At 37.0% G+C, this 22,982-nt stretch overlaps 2 protein-coding genes across 2 annotated transcripts in view; one reads left to right on the top strand and one right to left on the bottom strand.

Moving 5' to 3' along the window:
* LOC126457464 (kinesin-like protein KIF19) overlaps window positions 1–22,982 on the bottom strand; it is a 610,440-nt gene that overhangs the window by 231,193 nt on the left and 356,265 nt on the right. The window lies entirely within an intron of this gene.
* The window catches only part of LOC126457465 (hemolymph lipopolysaccharide-binding protein-like), a 43,080-nt gene that overhangs the window by 2,851 nt on the left and 17,247 nt on the right, over window positions 1–22,982 (top strand). Inside the window, exons 2-3 of the mRNA XM_050093756.1 lie at window positions 5,697–5,875; window positions 13,813–13,948. Coding sequence (XP_049949713.1) covers window positions 5,732–5,875; window positions 13,813–13,948 — 280 coding nt within the window. The 5' untranslated portion in view covers window positions 5,697–5,731. The remainder of the gene's footprint in view (window positions 1–5,696; window positions 5,876–13,812; window positions 13,949–22,982) is intronic.

Genomic DNA, 22,982 nt, shown 5'->3' with positions numbered 1-22,982 from the left:
AAGAAATGTGTGAAGTTTAATGTCAGAAAGAAGAAACGAGCATGTACTGAATCTATGTCCCAATGATAGTAATGTAAACCAGAAATTATAAGAGAAAGCATAGTACCAATGATGGAAGTAGAGGGAAAAGAGTTGTAGGGAATGAGAGATGGAGCATGATGACAAAAGGAAGAAAATGGAGGTAGCTACTGCAAGATATCAAGTGGGTACCAGGGAGGATGTAATTAAAAATATTAGGTGGAATGAGATCTGAGTTATGATCAAAGGAATTCTCATATTCATTACTTAGATGAACTAGTATTATGAAAGAGAGCCTGTATGGTATACACAATATAAGAAGAACACAGATTCCTTATATGGTTTTGAAGAGCATGTTACGTCAGTGAGTGCTGTAATGTGGCAATTCATCTATATGGACAGCTTAATTGTATATCATTATTCCAACATAGATAACTGTCATCTACACTTGTAAGTAAGATGAGAGCTCTCATGAGAAGCTTTCTCTCAATTATCAAAAGCTGTCACTGCAATCGGGAGACACTTACTTTTTCTTATTGTCTGTAAAATCAGGTTCAGTATCATTATTGTTATCTGGAGCAAGTCCCCTTCCAAGACATAGGTTTCCTCTTGATACTGGGACAGTTCAGATTACCTACATAGCTATCTATATTTAACTGCCTTCTTTGCAGTGATTTCCTGTTTTACTTGCCTAGAAAAAGGTTCTTCTGACAGAGCATATCATGATTTTCTACCTCCTTTGCCAACATCACATACTTTCAGTACAGCCTTCTTTTTTAAGTCTTTATTGCAGGAGAAGGAATCAAACTTCCATAAATTCAATGGATATTTAGCATTTCATATAATCATAAACATATCATTTTGAAACATACTCAAATGAAATATTCTAACAGTCCTTCTACAGCCAAAGTTTACTGTTTATTATTGGAATTAGCTCCAAGATATTCAGTTTCATTTCAAATGTGTTAAATGTAAGTTCAACTGCACTTCCCCACTTTCACAACTTTTGATCATTTGACCCACACAACACATGATCAGACTGAATGTCCCAGAATTTTGGGAATTAATGAATAACCAAATATGCAAAAAAGTCATGTTATTAGATACAGATTTTTCTCCACTCATAGAACTCTGCAATAATTTGTAGCAAATATCATTATGGTTAAGGCTATGATGGTAGCTGTACATTTTCACATTGTAGTACCATTCCATAAGAATTTCCTTGTGGTATTCCTCTCTTTCCAGTTCGTCATTCACTTACATGAAGTCTGTATTGTGTCCTTCAAAAGGGAGATATCGCATACATCTCATATTGACTGCTACAAATGATTCAGTTGTCTGCAGTAATAATAACAATAATTATTATTATTATTTTATTGTCGTTCAGCTGATTACAGCAATAGACAAAGTCAAGAGCATATATTTCTACATAAACTACTATATCGAAGTGAATTGGTTTACATAAAATAGGTACACGTTAGAATACAGTATTTTCATCTTCAAAGAATTCATCAATGGAGTAAAACGGATTGTTCACTAGTACCTTGTATAATTTAGCTTTAAAGATATTTACAGGCAGTTCTTTAAAGTCAGCACTTAGTCTATTAAACATCCTTAGTGCAAGAACTAGGTAAGAGTTATGCGATTTTGATAATCTATGATATGGTACGTCTACAGATGTTCTGTTTCTAGTATTATGGCTGTGAATACCACTTCTCAACACAAAATTAGGCACATTGTTTCTAATGTGCATTAAAAACATTGTAGATGAATATGTTTACTACTGTAAGACACTGCAATTTAATAAACAGAGGTTTACAATGTTCTGTTTTATCAGAATCCGTTATTATTCTTATTACTTTCTTCTGTAAAAGTAAAATGTCATTTACATGACAGCTACTACCCCACAGTAAAATTCCATAAGAGATGATGCTTTGGAAGAAGGCAAAATATGCTGATTTCACATAGTCATTGGGAACATGTCTTTTTAAATTTCTAATTAGATAAATCACTCTTGAAAGCCTAGCCAATATATTTTTAATGTGTGGTTCCCACGTCAATTTGTTGTCAATAGTAACACCTAAAAATTTAACAGTTTCTAATTCCTGGTAGTTAGGAATCTCTCTGAGGCTGAAGTAAAGTGTCTGGGTTTTGTTTTCATTTAACAAGAAGCCATTAGCTTTGAACCATAATGAGGACTGAGCAAGGGTATTTTCGGTCAGTGTTTTCAGTGTACCTAGATCAGAGCTTTTATGTAGAAAAGTTGTGTCATCAGCATACAATATTGTATGAGATTTTATGAATAAGGGCAGGCCATTAATCATTAGCATAAACAGTAAAGGTCCAAGCACCGACCCTTGAGGCACTCCGTACCTAACATTAACCAAATTGGATTTCTCCCTACCAATGCACACAACTTGTTGACGGTTCTCTAGAAAAGACCTGAACATATTTATACTGTTGTCATCAAAACCATAGTAAACTAGCTTATTCAACACAGTGTCATGCTCTACACAGTCAAAGGCTCTGCTCAGGTCACAAAATGTAGCCTGGGCATAGTCCCTAGCCTCGAACACATCTAGGACTAATTTTACGAGGGAGTCCATTGCATCTGTTGTGGATTTACCTTTCCTAAATCCAAACTGTTTATCACTAATTATATTTAGTTTGCCCAAGTAGGCACTAACTTGCTCATACATAATCGTTTCTAAAATTTTTGAAAAAACTGGGGTCATGGATATAGGTCTGTAGCTAGCGGGACAGTTCTTTTCCCCTTTTTTGTATATGGGCACAACTCTAGAAATTTTTAGTATGTCAGGGAACTTACTTTCAACTAGGCATTTGTTAACACAAAAGGTTAAAGGATAAATCACACAATCAATAACATCTTTCAACAAATTACATGACATATCATAGTAATCAACACTGACTGAAGGTTTGAAATTTTTCACTATTTTTAGGATATTATTTGGGCTCACTTCTGTGAAAGTAAAGGTGCTTGGGGGAAGCTTTTCAAAGCAGCTGTCCATAATACTAAGCACATTTTCAGGTGGTTTGATTATTGAACTACTAATTTCTTCAATGGACTGAATGCAATATTTATTAAATTCTTCTGGGGTAATGGCAATTTCCTCTGTGTTTAATGTGTGCAATGGAGTTTATTACACTCCAGGCCTTCTTGCATTTATTGTTAGATTTTTCAATGTTTAGTATGTTATGCAGTTTCTTTGCTTCATTTATTGCCTTCCTGTACTTGCATTTAGCTTTAGCATACAGGTCTTTATACAGTTCTGATTTACTGGTTTTGTACAGACTAGAATACAGCATAACAGTATTTTTCAGTTGCCCTAACTGTGGAGTATACCATTCCTTCATTTTCCTTTTCTTGTAATTACTACTAATATTCACTGTACATTTTTTCAGAGGGATGCTATTGGTGCAATGTCATTTTCATATCTCAGTGGAGGAGGAGTTTTGATAGAAACATTTACATTTTTAAAAACTCTTTTTTACTGGGCAGTCATTTGATGGTTTGAAATGTTTTGCACTGTGGTAATATTATTTGTTAAATCAACAGTAAACAACATTGTTAGCACTAATAAGACAATTTTGTTATTGATACTTCTGTTCATGGGTTCATAGTGATACAGGTTTAAAGTTAAAGCATCTGCACCTTGTATAAAATCAGGAAAATGGCGACTGAGAAACATAAAAGTTTGTGTCTGACAAATAAGCCACAATAGGTTTACCATGTTATTTTTAGTGCTACATTTATATCTATACTCCATTAGCTACCTTACAGTGTGTGACAGAGATTGCTTCTAATAACACTATCTTTGCTCTTTCATTCATGAATGGCATGGGGAAGAATTACTGCAGTAGAGCTCCAAAGTAGCATACATATTTGTATATTTCTACAGCTCCTAATTTAGTACCATTTCAGCATTAGAAATTATTATTTGTACTTAATGTATGGAATAAAATGATGCAATCACATTTTGAACTTGTGTAATACTTCTGTACTGAAATAAGCTCCATTTTTGGAGTAGAATGAATAAATGAAAGTGGGAAGCTATGGTTGACACCATCACAATGGTAATCACAGTGTTTTCAATATTTTAGAAGATGAATGGTGACTTGTAAGTTGCCATAAAAAGTTCAAGTTTTTACCCTGTTAAAAACTTACGTGATACTAATCTTTAAATAATTTTCTTGAAAGAAAAACACACAACTGGCTTGGTGGTGGGGGCTGGGGTGGGGGGGGGGGGGGGGCATGGTGCCTGTTTGCCCCAGGTATGGGTGAGTGCCTTTGCTGACTTGTAGAAGAAACAAAGTCAACTAGTTTACTGGAAGATTACGTATGTGACTCTATCTATCTATCTATCTATCTATCTATATATCTATATCTCTCTCTATCTCTATCAGTGTGTGTGTGTGTGTTTGTGTGTGTGTGTGTGTGTGTGTGTGTGTGCTTTCCTTCATGGTTATTCACCTACTGGGAAAGAATTTGTTTAATTTTTGTCAAGAGTGCAGCTTTAACTGCATTTGCTCTTGCAATGAAGTTAAATAGGTAAAACTGCTATCAAAATTGTATGAAGCTTTTTCCTTACTTCTTTTTGATTATTTTATAATAGCTAACCTCTTATTTTTCATAATATTTAAATGAACACAGCTTTTACTTTGAAGAATATTTTTATGAAGTAAATCTATTTTCTAGGAATCCATTACATTTCTATTTGTAATTTTTTTCCGGCCCTTTTGTCGGTTGATTTCAGCTATGGTTGGTTTGAAGTTAAATGTTCTTAGTCTGGTTCAAACATAACATTTATGTTATGAAATTTGTTTTATACACTCTGACAAAGAAAGTGAAGTACTCAGAAAACATTGTCAGAGGTCCATTTAATGTAATGCACATACACACCATCAGCAGGTATGTGAATAGTTATAGATATAATTCTGTGTGACAAGTAGAACAGCCACTTATTCATGTTTAATGAAATTACAATGAAATCCAGACCTTTAGCTGCTTACAGGCATTGATAAATATCAGCAGGGACAGTTGAAAATGTGTGCCCCGACTGGGACTTGAACCCGGGATCACCTACTTACATGGCAGATGCTCTATCCATCTGAGCCACTGAGAACACAGAGGATAGTGCGACTGCAGGGACTTATCTTTGGCACGCTCCCTGTGAGACCGAAATATTCAACTTACTGTCCACACACTACATTTGTAGTGCCCCTGCCCGCTATACTCATTACTCGCTGCAGTCAATCTACCGATTGCCATAAGAGTTCAGGAAATGTGAATGCATCTGGACTGAAGAAGATCATTGGCCGGTAAGGCTTATCTATATGAAGATGGTATCTGTTCTTTTGGACATGTCCAGGAGATAAAACAGCTTTGTGACACCATTACCAACCAAATCAATGTATGCATCCAGGACAGAGGGGATGAAATGTCATACTGATAAGTGGCCTCATACTGCCATGTTCTTTGCATTTTGACTTGATTTTGTAATTACCTATCTATCATCACATACTCTCTCAAGTTTTGTTTGTTTTCCTTTCTGTCCTAATGGGTATTTAACTTTTTTGTCAGACAGTATATACAATACTTGTTCTTATTCTTTGTGCTTTTGTTAAAGTTTCATATCACATCCTCTTTATACTTTCAGCATCTTTGTTAGGTACAGCATACAGCACAACTACAATGGTGAACTGTAATTATGTGGTACTTGTGATCTCCTACATATTGCTAAATGTCCATCCATTTAAGGCTAATGCATGTCAAGAAAGTTCAACTTCATTTTCAATTTCTACTCAACGCAATATTACTGGACACTGGTACTCCGAAGTAAGTAATCAACAATTTACATATCTTATTTTTTTATTTGGTATGCATATTCCATAGATCCGTACATGCGAGTGATTCTCACCAGAGAACATGCATAAAATTTTCATGCCAAATTTTGATAAATGTATCTTGGTCACCATTTTCAAAATGATATTGAGAAAAAGTAGGTGATATGAAAATCACAAGTTTGTCTATAAAAAGGTGAAATACATTGTAGCTCTGTTAGTTTTCTGTTGCTTTTAGTACATTGTGCACCTCTTTCATCTGAAGATTCATTATCATAGTGTCTTATGTACTGGCCTTTTTCTAAAGTTCTTACTTCATATCTTTGAAGATAGGAATTGTGTTTATTAAAATTCTGAATACTTTAAGCTGTTTCATAAATCTTTAGTAAATTGAAGCTTTAGTTTTCTGTGTCACTTTCTGAACTTGTTTAAAATTTTCCCAGTGATTGCTTAATTAGTTCATCTAAATTAGACTTGCCATTTACAACAGCGTTTCAGAAAATTGGTGCTCCTGTTTCTCATAATCGGTTCCTACCAGCAGGAACGTCAATAAGTAGGCCTACTGGGTTTATAAGAGTACATGGCCGTGTCTTAGTAAGCACATTTTGAGTATATATACTGAAATCTTGGAATGATTACAAAGGTGGGTCAAAAAAAATGTGGAATTAACATGGAATGAATGTGCGTATATTGCATAGTTTCATTTCTTATTGTTGGTTTTTGGGAAATATAGAAAATAGGCAGTGAAGGAGGTTCTTTGCAACAGCAGTTAGTTACAATAATATTAATTTTATGGAAGTGTTTTCATATACCAGGGCATTCTACTACACAATTGGGTGTCTACTGTTCCTCAATGTTGTTAACAGCAAATAACAAAAGCCTGTGTGTGAAATACAGTACAGTTGAAGTCTTGATTGCTTCACAGGCACATAAATAAGTTTATAAAGTTTGCTGAGCTTTTGGACGATTTCCTAGAAGATAACTAATACATTACATAAAAGACGCACACACACACACACACACACACACACACACACACACACACACACACACACACACACACACTACTACATAGCTTTCAGGTATCACATTGTCCCAGAGCTGCAAAAAATACTGTATGGATGTGTGTGTGTGTGTGTGTGTGTGTGTGTGTGTGTGTGTGTGTGTGTGCACATGTTATGTAATGTATCAGTTATCTCTTAAGAAACTGTTCAAAAGCCCAGCAAAGTTTAGAAACATTTATGTGCCTGTTAATCTCTCAATACCTCAACCATGTGGTGAGTGGCTATCTTTACCTTTCCAGTATTTGCATCCCACTCACAACTTCCTAGTATAATTTCTACAGTGTGGGCAGTAAACACTTTTTCATTCCATTTAACAAAATTCTAATATACTAAGTTGGAAACAGAACTGTATAAAATCATATTCGCTCATAGAAGAAGTGAACATACACAACATCTTCAGTGTGTCACAACACACACGTCAAAACTGAGCAAGGAAAAAAAAAAAGATTACTTTAGTAATCCACTAGACATGCATATGGGGGGTATGAACATATTGGTATGTGTAACATTGTCAGTACTCAGCGAGGGTGCATCCATTAGTGAAGCCACCAACATTACAGACCAGTCATGCAGTATTCAACAGTAAGCCAATATAAGGATGCTCAGTAGCTGGCCAGCTGCTATTATGCAACTCTTCCTCTATGAAGTGACCTATTACTACCACTGCTGTTTATCTGGACTACACTGGACAGTTTTGATAGTGGCTGTTGTGATTTCTGATTTACTGTATAGTTAGAGTGATGGGCCTGTCAAATGCACTCCACAAGATGGTGGAACATGTCCATATAGTGCTTCTATTTGATTACTGTGGTTTTACCACCATATGACATATTTGGAACTGTGTTTAATACTATAACTGCAATATGCATGCCTAATGAAGTTATTCATGCTTGAACTTACATTAATTCCAATTGGGAACTATTATTGTTTAAAATTTTCCCGGCGTACTGATTGTTCCATAAAAACACGGGAGAACTGCTGTAAGTCAATAACATATTGCCATGATATTTTGGCACAAAGTCTTTTGGTTATTTTCAGGTGAGTACAGCTGGAGAAGTACTGGTGAATATGCGCTGAGCTCTGCAATTTAAAGCCAAAGGGGGCTGCATTGGGCATGCACTGCACATGTACTGTTTAGTGTGCACGTTCACAACTCCGTGCGCTGCGCCTGGCACCCTCCGCTGTGAAAACTTGGCATTTCGATATCAGATCAATCTTCATCTTTAAACCGATAACTACGTTGACTTCAAAGTTTCTCTACAACAGGATTCCAAGTGGAATTTAACTGGTAACCGCTATCTCGATTGATAAGAGTCTCGCTGTCTGACAATTTTATTTCTATGGATTCACTTATAATTGAACTCCAGAAATTTGATGTTTGAGCCACAATTTTTGTATCATTTTAATTCATAGAATGGCCAGCAGAAATGCAATGTTCAGTGATTGCAGACTTGGTGGGTTGGAGAAGGCGAGTACGTCGCTGGTGTTCCACAATACATTCCTGCACCATTCTTGTTGTCTGCCCTATATATGACTTGCCACAATCACACAGAATCTTGTAGACACCTGATTTACATAGGCCCAGGTCATCCTTAAGGAATCCCACCAGTGATGATATTTTAGGAGAAGGGCAAAAGATTACTCTAACTTCATGCTTCCTCAATTTCTACCTATCTGTGATGAGATGTTCCCAATAAAAGGTAGATAAGCCGTTGACCTGAAGACCTCTTCTTCTTCCTTGTTGTGTCATTTGTAGGACTGCATAGCTCTGTTCACTTGCTTAGTTGAAAAGCCATTCATCAGGAATACCTTTTGCAGGTGTTTCAGTTCTGCTTGAAGACTATCGACGTCAGAAATAGTATGGGCACTGTGGATTAAAGTTTTAAGGACACCCATTGTTTGTGTCGGATGGGGGCAACTGGTAGCTTGCAGATATAAATCTGTATGGGTCATTTTCCTATACACCGAATGACCAAGTGTGTCATTATTCTTGCGCCGTACCAGAACATCTAAAAATGGCAAACAACCATCTTTTTCAGTTTCCATAGTGAACTTAATATTTTCGTGTATGGAATTCATATGATGTAAAAATTCCTGGAGACGGTCCGTGCAATGAGGCCATACTATAAAGGTGTCATCCACGTAACGCCAAAACACTGTCGGTTTAAAAGTGGCAGAGGTGAAAGCTCTCTCTTCAAAATCTTCCATAAAAAGATTTGCCACCAGGGGAGACAAAGGACTCCCGATGGCGACACCGTCAGATTGTTCATAAAATTCATTGTTGAATGTAAAATATGTAGAAGAGAGAGTATGCTCAAACAACGTTGTAATACCTGCATCAAACATATTACCGATCAGGTGTAATGAATCTACAAGAGGCACCTTGGTAAAGAGAGAAACCACGTCCAGGCTGACCAGCAAGTCGTTACTTTGCAGCTGTAAACACTGAATACGGCTGATAAAATCACTAGTTTTTTATGTGATGAGGGCATTTGCCTATAACTGGTTTAAGCAGTGATGCCAGAAATTTTGCTAGGTCGTAGGTGGCTGCCCCAATGTTGCTCACGATCGGACGTAATGGTACATTTTCCTTATGGATCTTAGGCAGTCCATATAGCCTGGGAGGAACCACACAATTTGGTTTCAATCTCTTGATGACCTTTGATAGAGAACTGTTTGACTAGAGTTCTACTGTTTTTCACATAACTCGGCTCGTGGGGTCCTTATCAGTTTTGTGATAGGTGGAATCACTTAATACAATATTGATCTTATTGACGTAATCATCCTTTGTCATAAGAACCATAGAATTTCCTTTGTCCGATTTTAAGGCAACTGTATCCACATCTGCTCTTAAATTACGGAGAGCTCTCCTTTCCATAGGTGAGATATTACTCTTCATAGGTGCACCTCTAGTCAGCATATGACAAGACTCACGTCGGACTTCCTCCACTTTATCTGTACCAAGACAGCGTGCAGCTTCTTCATTGGCACTGACGAAGTCTACAAATGGCGGTGAAACAGGTGTGGGGGCAAAATTCAGACCTTTTTCTAACACAGACATAGTCACATCATCAAAATCTTTCTCTGTCAAATTTAACAACAGATTGTCGAGGAGCTTCCTGTTGCATCTGTGTAGAAAGTCTATTAATCTTGGCTGTTTGCCTTGTCATGGCTCCAATTTGCTTTAGCCCATGTCACACCGTCGATCCAATCCCATCACAGAGAAGATAATCTTGCTGCCAACATGGGAGAACTGCTGTAAGTCAGTAACATCTTGCCACAATATCTCAGCACAAAGTCTTTTGGCCATCTTCAGATGAGTACAGCTGGAGAAGTACTGGCGAATATGCGCTGATCTCTGCCATTTAAAGCCAAAGGGGGCTGCATTGCAGTTCAGTTATAAATGAATCCATAGAAATAAAATTGTCAGACAGCGAGACTCTTATCAATTGAGATAGCGGTTACCAGTTAAATTCCGCTTGGAATCCCATTGTAGAGAAACTTCGAAGTCAACGTAGTTATCGGTTTAAAGATGAAGATCGATCTGATATCGAAATGCCAAGTTTTCACCGCAGAGGGTGCCAGGCGCAGAGCATGGAGTTGTGAACGCGCACGCTAAACAGTACATGCGCAGTGCATGCGCAATGCAGCCCCCTTTGGCTTTAAATAGCAGAGCTCAGTGCGTATTTGCCAGTACTCCTCCAGCTGTACTCACCTGAAGATGACCAAAAGACTTTGTGGCGAAATATCATGGCAAGATGTTACTGACTTACAGCAGTTTTATGGAACTATTATTGTTTAGTTTTGTGGGCTAATGGATAATTTAATATGTTGTTACAGAAAGCTATGTTTATGTTTAATAAATGTCAGCTGACACAAAGTGAGCATTACAATAATAACCAATATATGCACCTCTACCACAGCTTATTTTTTAAGCTGAAAGTTGCATGATATAGAATACTCAAGTTTAAAAAATATTATATCAGACCTATTTTGCATATAATTCGCCATACTTCAGGATGTGCATGAACATAAAGTAGATGAAATTTTGGGAATACATTTCACTAGGTAACATATTTAAGTGATTAACATTGCAAGATCACAGGTTAATGTAAGCATGATAGAAGCAATTGCAGACTTGAAATGCTGGTACATTGATAACCAATGTAATCATGAGAATGCTGAATGTATGCATGCAAATATGCATAAATTGTGTTTTACAGATGTTGGATGTCAGTTTGTGGGATGGAGTTCCATAGCCATTACACTCGATTGGCTAATACAGGGACGGCTAATGCTGGTTTTGGATGAAGCTGGATGTCCCATATATGTCCCATATATGCTTAACTGGAGAAAGGTCTGGTGTCTGAGCAGGCCAAGGCAATATGTCAACACTCTGTAGAGCTTGTTTGGTTACAACAGCAGTATATGGGCAAGTGTTACCCAGTTGGAAAACATCCCCTCGAATACTGTTCGTGAATGGCAGCACAAGTCAGATCACCAGACTGATGATCACCAGACTGATGTACAAATTTGCTGTCAGGGGGGCATGGGATAAACATCAGAGTGTGCCTGAAGTAGTACAAAATCACACCCCAGACCATAACTTCAGGTGTAGGTCCAGTGTGTCTAACATGAGACAGGTTGGTTGAAGCCCTCAACTGGCCCCATCTAACCAACACTCACTCATCATTGGCACTGAGGCAGAACCATCTATCATCATAAAACACAACAGACATCCACCCTACCCTCCAATAAACTCCCATATACAGCACTGAAGTAGCAAATGGCAGTGATTTGGTGTCAGTGGAGTGCACACTACAGGGCATCTGGCTCAGAGCTGTCCTTGACATAACCAATTTGTAAAATTTGTTGTGTCAGTGTGGTGCCAACTACAGCTCATATTGCTGCTGCAGTACAGTGCACCAGAGTCATATACCAATAACAATGGTCACCCCCTCGGTAGTCCTATGTGGCCATCTGGAGCCCCATCTTCTTGCAACCATACGTTCTCATGACTGCCACTGCCAGCAGTCATGTACAGTGGCTACATTCTTGCCAGGCCCTTCTGAAATATCATAGAAGAAGAAAAAACAGCTTCTTGTAACCCTATTACATGACCTCTTTCAAACTCAGTGAGGTGTTAATAATGGTTTCTTTGTCACCTTAAAGGCATTCTCAAGTAACATCAATTCATCACATCTGTCCATCTCTGTAGCGCAGCGGTAGCATTACCGCCTACCATGCAAGGGGGCCCGGGTTCAATTCCCGGCAGGGGACTTAGTGTTGTGTGTCCTTCATCATCATTTCATTATCATTGACATGCAAGTCACCAATGTGGAGCCAACTAAAAAGACTTTCAATACAGCAGCCAAACCCCAAAGGGGATATCCCGGCCAATAAATGCCATACGATCATTTCATTTTTTCATCACAGCCAGTTCTAAAGCTAACTAATACTCATGACTATTACAGTGTGTATTTAACATATGGTTTGCATCCTCATAGTGAGATTAAAAGCACCATTCTAATGTGATTGGTGTGAAATTGGAGTAAACATCATCTTCAAGTGTAGAAACATTCCTACAAACTTTCAATTATGTTGCACAACTCTTTTGTGGCGCTGCAATTTTTTTCTATTGATGTATTTCAGATTTACACTCCCCAGTTTCAAATATTTTTGTATTAGGTGCATTTTTCCTGCAAAAGGTGACTGTTTTTCGTTTGATATTCAGGCATCTTCTCATGCAGTTTTTCTCGGTTTGCTCTTGATGATTTGAATAGTAGGACTACCCAACACTTATTGCTTTATCATTTGCAAGGCAAAAATAAAGAAAATTTGTATTGTGTCTCAGAAAAATGGCCTATATCCTTTTCAGTAAAGGAATTCAAACTCACCTTTTTGGTACACACATTTCCTCTTACTTCTTCAATTTCCTCTTACTTCTTCAATTGCTGTTATTGCTGTTAAATTTCTGCTGTGATATTCTTAACCCATGTTTCATCCATAGTAACAAATCATCAGAGAAAATTAGTTAAATTCTTTTTAAAATGGCCCAGACATTCATTTCAGTCAGAATATTGCATACATGATGTTCACATTATGTAGAGCTTTATCAATGATTCCTTATGGTTTATGTATTTCTCTCTCTTTCACTGATAAGCCTATGACATTATCTATTTCACACATGTTTAGCCACTGAATACTGCATACCATACTGCGTATGTTCTCAGAGTTTTTATCTGAGTGGCAGTTTTCATATGCATTGGATGTCCTTCATGCATCATTTTAAAAGAAAGAATGGCTACATTTGAATTCAGCCATCCATTTCTTAACTGTTGAAAATCAAGAATGTATCTTACAAACCACCATCTAATTTGAATGAATTATATTTATTTAAGCCATGAAGAACAAAAAATACTATGTTTGAACAATATTTCAATTTAATAATTTAAACGAAACACAAACATCATGATCAGAAGCTTTAAAGATATTGGAGGTCAAGTTCCCACTTGTCCTGTATTACTGTACAATATATGCCAGCATAGCAAAAATAAAATTCTATTGTATCAGTGCCTTCTAAGAACTACACCAAAAATATATTTACCTTGCCCTCTTGATGCACCAATACTCACTGCCTCCCTTGACCAGTCTGAAGGGCTGTGTTTATCTTAGGAATTCATGTAATAAAGTGATCAGTTCTATGGACACAGCAGAAGAGTTCATATTGCAAGAAAAGTTTTGCCATGGTACAAAAAATATTTGAGGTGGAGGAATGTAAATGAGAGTGAGACAGTCAAAGAATATAATAATAAAAAATTAACAGGAGAAAAAAATTATGACTGAAGCCGATTTTTTCCACATTTAGGTGGTAATGGACTTAGGCAGTGATGAGGAAACTGATGAAGATAAGAAACAGACTGGTCCATGGAACCTTGGTATGAGTTTCCGCAGGAAGAGATGTGATGGAAAAGAATCATTGTCAATAGTGACAGCCATAAGAGGTAAATACACATTTCCTGCTGCAGTCAACTACCTGTTAGAATATTTTCAATATTTATACCAAATTTCTTTCTTCAAAAAGTTCCAAATAAATTAGTGAAGAAAGAAAATTACATAAACTGAATTTTGTTTTATTTAATGTTTATATTCACTACATAATTCAAAATTTATATAATGTCATAAACTGGCTATTCTCATGGGTAAATGTACAGATCTAATTGTCTGTACAGTCCCTAGTATAAGATCAAAATTCTGTAATTTTGTTGTGATGATCTTTATGTCATTAAAATTTGGAGGGTAACAGTAAACATCTTGACCCATCTCAGAAAGGAAATGCAGAGTAACTGTGGTTTGTGATATACAAAAATTTGTATTTGTTTCAGCATTTCCTGCAAAGTTTGTTAAGCATAGATCAGACAAATTTAATATGCTAATAGAACACAAACTATATTCATGTGAAAGATATCTATCTCTTATATTAAATCTACAAATACAAAAATTTAAAAAAAGAAACAATAATCAAAAATGGGTAAAGGCAAACACTCTCCCACTGCCGAGTGGTGAATGGCACACAAACAGACGTAACAGTTCAACAGCTCATAGAAAATCTGAATTGGTCAGCTGATTTGTTACTATTACTTCATAAGGTTTCAGTCTGTGTTCCTGCAGAGCTCTGTAAGCAGATACTGCTAACACACCAATGTGAAGTGCCAAGCGGTACTACAGATTTTTCAGACTTATTTCCCAGATTGCCCTACTCATCTAGTTCAGAAAAAACCAATTCAAATCTTGCCTGAATCCAAGGAAAGGGATACAATTTATGCAGTGACTGGAGACTGCCTCCCTGGTATCGGTTCCCCTGCAATGCCTGACACAGGTCTTGCATCAAACGAGAAACATCATGCATTTGTCATGTTCATACTTCTTTTTATCTTAGAAAAGTTCTTTATATAATCATTCAGGTGTATTTTAATGAACAAAAACATAATCTGTATCAATAATGTAGGTCAAATTTCAGCCCCTGCTCACTTTCCCATTGAATACTTTTTGTGTCCGTATTGCACTACACACACACTATTCTTTCTGTTATTTTCGTGCCTTCCACATCTATAATAAACTCCAGGTTTTTTTGGTTCTGAACCCTGAATTTCTTCACAACCATACCTGACCAGTAATGGGTGTATATGAAACTTCCTGGCAGATTAAAACTGTGTGTTCAACTGTGATTCGAACTTCGGAGCTTTGCTTCTTCCATGAAAGTGCTCACCAACTGAGCTACATGAGCACAACTGACAACCTGCCCTCATATCTTTACTTCCGCCTGTATCTCATCTCACACCTTCCAAACTTCAGTTGATGAGTCCTTGCACAAGAGAGGTCAAGGTCCTGTGTTCGAGTCTCAGTCCAGCGCACAGTTCTAACCTATGATGAAGTTTCTTATCAGCACACACTCTCTACTGTAGAGTGCAAAATTCATTCTACAAACATCCCCCAGGATGTGGCTAGGTCATACCTCTGCAATATCCTTTTTTCCAGGAATGCTAGTCTCATACATTTCAAAGAACTACTGTGAAGGTAGGAGTTGTACAGGCAGAAATAAAGATGTGAGGGCATGTCCATGTCATGCATGGGTAGTTAAGTTGGTAGAGCAGTTGCCCATGAAATGCATAGGACCCAAGTCTGAGTCTCAGTCTTATACATTGTTTTAATCTGCAATGTAGTTTCGTATCAGGACACACTCTGCTACAGAGTGAAAAATTCTTTCTGGGTGGGTGTATACCTTTGGAACATGTTTGGAGTAAAACATACTGTATTATTTAAAATGTTCTTCAAACATACCAAGAGCACAATCTTTGTAAAGAAAGGTCAGCTTCTGTCATTATTGTCAGGACTGCTGTATTTGTAAGTCTTGTTTGAACTTGCCCTAACAATATCTAGATACATCCAGGATAGAACAAGTTGCCTTAGCTACATTATTATGGAATGGTGTGGACTGAGTAGATCTATTCTGCTGTCCTCTTTTAGTATAACTATAGTTTAAATTCACATTGATGTCTCAATCTTTTGGTCTGCTTAATGTTTGCTGTAAGTTATTGATAAGAAAACCATGGCTTTGTTCCTTTTACAGACAGTTCAGGCCATACAAAATTTACTCTGAAACCAAAGAAACATGATTTGAGTTGATTAGTTTTATTTGCAAGAAAATCCACAAAGTTCTCTGAAATAGTGAAACATCTCATCAGTGGTGACTCATCGACATTGTAATCAGGGAGACAGTTGTTGTCAAATTCTTTACGGAATTCCTGAAGTCTGGTCCCATAACTGCCACCAACAAATATGATCAGTATCATAAATAACAACTGACAATTAATGTGCTGTAACTATGACAGAATGCTGACTCATTTACAGGAGAAGAAGTAGTTAACTGTCTCTCATTCTGACTTTTGCAAAGGATTCTCAAAAGAGAAAGCAATGCAAGATGTCTACTGGTATATCCTGTGACATTATCAAAGCCTTTTTTGTGTGGATCACAAAATTCTAGTTGTTATACTAAAATATTATGGTATTTCCCTTGCACAGATGTAGTCTTATCTTCATTACAGAAAGTATAGATTCTCATTGACAGATTGTCATAGGGTTTGAACTAACCTCAGATTGGGTGCATATGACACATGGGATTCCGGAAAGATTGTACCAGGGCTCATACTTGTTCTTAATTTACATACATTATTTTTCAGTGACTTTCCAGCATGATTGAAAATTATTTTGTTTGCTAAATACAAAAGCATGTTAATCAAGAACCAAACTTGGCCATACCAAGAACTGTTCAGGTGGCAGCTGACAAGGCGAATGAGTGGTTCACAGTTAACAGTTTAAGTCTTAATATCAGAATGGCTTATATTATTCAGTTTCAAAGAAGCAAACATCACTATTTTATGATCACAAGCTAAAATAAATACTGTCTGTAAAATCTTGTAGAATCTAATTAGATAACAAGTAGAGCCAACAGTTAGCCAAAATAATCAATAAGCTCAGATCAGCATGCTTTTACCTTAAAAGCGTCTCTCCTCATGTTGACTTAAAGACAAGAGTGTTGGCATATTTTTCATATTTTAATTCCCATTTGTGTTACAGAATTATCTTGTGGGGCATTGAACCTAATGTGAGCACAATTTTTATTCATTATAAGCCAGTGGTAAGAATATTATGTAACACAGTCAATCACACTCATTACAGTGATCTTTTTAAGATCTTGGAATTCTTACTCTCACTTTCTGATAAATTTACTGCTTAGTGATTTTTATTGGAGACAATAAAATTAGTTGCAGCTGAACTGTAATCTGCACATTCACAGAAAAAAAATCACATACATTCTGCCTAAAGTCTGGGATTCAAAGTGGAATTCTGCCATAAAGACATTCAACAGGCTCATATCTACCTCAAAGCTAGAAATTTAGTATCAATCCTAACCAATTAAAAAGAAAATTAATGCTTGAGCACGTGGGCCATTTTTCATAACACTAGTGGGCAGACAGCACACTTTGTAAACATGTAAAGAATACTGACTTTATGTTACCGAGGTAAACATGTATGAAGAAAATCACAGTTTAATCTCAGTTTAATTAAACAACAGTAAAATAAATTTACATTATGTAAACTAAATCACTGTTGAATTAAACAATAATAAAATGAACTCTCATTGTATCACTCCGTTGACATGTGCAAGAATTACCCTACAGTAAAAACCTACTCGAAGCATCAAACAGTGCAGTAGCATCAAATCTTATCCAACTGCTTATTTGATTACTCACTACCTCAGAGACAACTGCCTTGCTGTACGTTTGACCAGCCATCTCAGAATCTGGGTCATTTTCTTGCATGGGTCATAAATTTTTTATCATCTAGCGCACAGCTTATTTTATATTACTGCTGATCACTTGGACATGCAAGAACACAACTTATAAATGTGTTAGCTGAAGCAATAATGAAGAAATAGGTACCAGCTCACATAAGTGAAATAACACAGTTACTTGTGACAGGCACACTTTATACAGAGGTGCACCTGCTCAGGGGTTAAAAAATACCTCATTTACCACTCTTTCAATGTATTACCTAAATATCGAGAACTATAAAGTTTTGTTAGCTATATGTCAAGTAGCAGGGTTCAGTTTACGATACAGCTTTAGTGTGCCACCTTATGGAATAATGTAGTAGTTGTTGTTGTTGTTGATGTGGTCTTCAGTCCTGAGACTGGTTTGATGCAGCTCTCCATGCTACTCTCTCCTGTGCAAGCTGCCTCATCTCCCAATACGTACCACAGTCTACATCCTTCTGAATCTGCTTAATGTATTCATCTCTTGGTCTCCCTCTAAGATTTTTACCCTCCACGGTGCCCTCCAATACTAAATTGGTGATCCTTTGATGCCTCAGAATGTGTCCTACCAACCGATCCCTTCTTCTAGTCAAGGTGTGCCACAAACTCATCTTTTCCCCAATTCTATTCAATACCTCCTCATTAGTTGCATGATCTACCCATCTAATCTTCAGCATTCTTCTATAGCACCACATTTCAGAAGCTTCTATTCTCTTCTTGTCCAAACTATTTATCGCCCATGTTTCACTTCCATACATGGCTACACTCCATACAAATACTTTCAGAAACGACTTCCTGACACTTAAATCTATACTCGGTATTAACAAATTTCTCTTCTTCAGAAACGCTTTCCTTGCCATTCCCAGTCTACATTTTATATCCTCTGTACTTCAACTGTCATCAGTTATTTTTGTTCCCCAAATAGCAAAATTCCTTTACTACTTTAAGTGTCTCTTTTCCTAATCTAATTCCCTCAGCATCACCCGACTTAATTCGACTACATTCCATTATCCTTGTTTTGCTTTTGTTGATGTTAATCTTATATCCTCCTTTCAAGACACTGTACATTCCATTCAACTGCTCTTCCAAGTCCTTTGCTGTCTCTGACAGAATTACAATGTCATTGGTGAACCTTAAAATTTTTATTTCTTCTTCATAATGTAGTTAGTGACAAAAATTTGTAAGACAGTGGATGCTTGTGTAACAGACAGATGTTGCAGCTGGTAATAATTATTTATTTGATGTCAAGGAAATTTCCTTTAACCTGATATAATGATATTCAAGCTCTGAAGACAGTTGGTTGACAATACACATTACAGCAGCCTTGGTTGGTTCATAATGCCATCCTCTTACTTTCTTTATAAAGATGCATGACAAGCAGTAATTGTCTGAAAATAAAACTTTGTATTGAAAGATGTTGGTAACTATTTTCTTTAAAAAGTGATAATATAATCAGGTAAATATTAAGCTACTCATAGAAAATAAACAGCTGCTGTTTAATATATCTCAGGAACCAGCACATTTACATCCAAAGCAGCAGTTTTATTTGTAATTTACTATGTTAACTCTAGCTTAAATTTGCAGAAATAGCACAAAACAGTATGGTGGGAGTTTTTTAAACAGTTAGGGTCTACAATTTAAATTTCTGTGGTTCCTTGTCTTTTATTGGTGTATATCTGAACACATTCCACATCTCTGAACATTCTCTTTGTTGTTGGAATCTACAGAGCAATACAAATGAAAAACTGAATGCATCTTCAGTGACTGATTTGCACATTTCTTCCCAGTTTTTTTCTCATAATTTCTCTTACAATGCAATGATTAAATTATTTATTATGACATTTGCCATGTCATATACAAAACTTCTGTATATATAAAGCTTGATGATTAGGACGACATACTCATCAGTTCTCTAATTCCAGTCTAGACAGTTACACTTCATGGAACATTACTGGATCTCCCCTGAAGATGTTTCCTGCAGTTGACAATACCAATGGAGCTTAAATAAATCTAGAGAGACCAAAAAAAAATCTGAATGCATCTTCAGTGTTTGATTTGCAAATTTCTTCCCAGTTTTCTTCCCAGAAGTTCTCTTGGAATGCAATGGCTAAATTATTTATTATGACATTTCCATGTCTTAGACAAAACTTCTCTATATATAAAGCTTGATGAGTAGGAGGACATACTCATCAGTTCTCTAATTCCAGTCTAGACAGCTATACTTTATGGAATATTACTGGCTCTGCCTTGAATATGACACCTGCAGCTGACAATCCCAGTGGACTTTAAATCATATGTAGTTATCCTCCATAATAGAAGTGAGATAGTAAAATACTGTACCATAAAATGTTCACTCAAATTCACTGTTACCAGCATTCTTCAGACTTCTCCATTGGTCCACCAATAACATATTTTCCAAGTCACAAACTAGATTTCTAGTGGATTCAGATACTAAAAAGGAATAGATCAGAATATATTTAATTCATTAGATATCAAATTTTAAAGACTTCTGTTATTCTCTGTTGCTTACTAAAGGCACTGGACTGCCTAAATTACACTTTTTTTCAAATGAATCGAATTTGGTGCTATCAGTGCGACTTTTGCAAGGCAGTCATGGACACTCTAAGAGGAAACAAAAGTTACAAATATGAAAAATCCATAGATCAGGCTATCACTTATGATGCAAATGGGAAATAGTCAAATGCAGTGACCCCAAAGGTTTTTATTGTGAATATTGCTGTTTATTTTTGATTTTATTAATTTCCCATATGCTACATTGCTAGATGCAAAGTTTGATTTGATTGTGGAGAATAAAACATTGTGATAAATATAAATCAAAATCTTTGAAAGAGCTGTAAATGTAAGTTTCATGGAGATTACTATATGGTTTTCATCCAATTCATTCTTCTTGACCTTTGAAAAGATTCACTCACTAAGATTCACAGACTCTGTTAGACATTCTAACCAACACAAGCTGAGGATCTGGAAATAGAAGAGGTTGACAGCACAAAACTCTTGAGATTACAGTTTGATGATCAGTTCAGTCTGTTGAATTAAACCACAGTTTCACTTACTTACCCAAACAAATTATCAATGTTGTCAAACATAGCTGACTTACACAGTATAATGTCATACACTGATGAGCCAGAACATTATGACCACTGCCCACTGCAAGATTGGGTGCCACCTGGTGGTGTTGTGGGAACATGACATGGAAAGATAAGTATATAAGGAGTGAAAAGATGAATGAGGAATCATTCTAGCAATGATATGGGTAAAAAATGGGGAAAACAACTGAGTTAAGATACTTTGGGAAAGTTCAGACTGTTATGGCCAAGTGCCTGGGAATGAGCAACTTGGAAAAGATGAAGCTGGTTGATGTTAACAAGCCTCTGTCACGAGCATCCATGAAAAGTGGTTGAAGGGTGATGAAACTATGAAAAGGTATTATGGTGTTTTACTCCCATGCCTCATCACGAAATGTGGAGGCAGTGATCTGTGGCAGATCTGATGACAGAGTATAATGATGGTGCAAGCATGACTATGTTATTGGTGCACTCCCTGACACCAGTAGAGAGTTCTAGCACAGAGGTGACACCATGTCAATGCAAGTAATCATAACAAATGTTCCATTGTGCATTGACAATGTTGCCATCCTTTTTGTGAATACAACTTTTCTTGCTTCATAGAACACTGCATCTGGGTTAGTATGTGTGAAGTGTACTAGCAGTGCAATCATTGTGTGGAACATTGACCTTTGATGAAACACAAATGTACCTCATCTATGTGTTAAATGTTTCTATACAACACAAAGCTTACTACACCATAACAATGGCAGCCAACAGACAACATGTTACTGAGCTTGGGAACAAGATTGTACAATGAATACATGACAGAATGCAGAAATCAACAAGTGGACTTCAGGTCGAATGGTGAAATCTTTGTAAGTCAACCATGACATCCATGCAGCATTATGGGAACAGACATTCACTTACTCTTCATGCTCGCAGTCAAATACTAGTATACTACAATATACTAGGTGCTTTATTTATTTCCTCATTGCAACCACAACAAACTCTTTCGTCAGTGATACCATCTTGGCTGACTGTAGATACACCACATTACAGCCTTTATTTACCTCACAAACTCAGCTCACAACTGAAACTGCCTCCCTTCAGACCAGCTCTGTGGTTCACCACTGCAGAGTGTGTATTTACTTCATCAAGCATCCTTGATGATAACATCTGATTCATCACTTTCATTTGCCGTCTGACCGAACATGAAGACTTAATCAGTGACATCATCTTGGCACCCCTTCCCACAACAAGTATGATGTAGCCAAAACAGCACTGCCACAGTGGTCCTCCAGGGCACCTGAACAACAGTTGCTCTCTATGATGAACAACTGAATGACAGAATGCTGTCCCAGCTTTGGTGATGATTTAAATCCACACTTAAAATTAACCTCATGCTGGATGCTGCCTATGGACACACTGTATCGTGAAACTTCTGCTGCAACTACAACTTACTACGACATCACATGAAGCCAAACCTTTGGAGAGACAGTTTGCTCTAGTGAACAGGATGTTTGTGTTACTACAACATAGGCTTTGTATAAATTACAAAGGCACAGCACCATCACAGCAAGTTAGCCAAAGATTGCCCACCTTGCATGCCAGATTGCCCCAAGCAATGATGAGAACAGTTGACAGTAACATCATTGCTCCAACTCAACGTGCTGTATAAGGTATCACACTCACTGCGGGCAACACTACAATGGTCGCCACTGCTGACTCTATGTCACAGCCCTGCTGGTACTGTGCAACTTTGGTGACACTGTATTCATCTGTCCTTCTCCCTGTGGGTTTCTAAGCTTCAAATGTGGGCCACTTTAAGTGCACCAGCCCACACAGAGACACCAAGTCAGCAACAGTGACTATGGTAGATTCAAGCTCATAGTTTCTCAATCACACACCAGGGTGGCCATCTTTGCATCTTTGATCTCAATTCCAGAAAGAACTTTTTTGTGGATACTGGATCGCACATCAGTTTAGTACCATTCGAGAGAACATCAACAGTCGGCAAAATGTTGACACTACAACTCCACACAACTAATAACTCAATGATCTGGATGCATGGATCCACCACACAAACCTTAGAAC

Source organism: Schistocerca serialis, chromosome 2 (assembly GCF_023864345.2).
Source record: "Schistocerca serialis cubense isolate TAMUIC-IGC-003099 chromosome 2, iqSchSeri2.2, whole genome shotgun sequence".
Lineage (NCBI taxonomy): Eukaryota > Metazoa > Arthropoda > Insecta > Orthoptera > Acrididae > Schistocerca > Schistocerca serialis.
The sequence above is the reverse complement of the archived record's forward strand: the minus strand, read 5'-3'. Positions and strand labels throughout refer to the sequence as shown.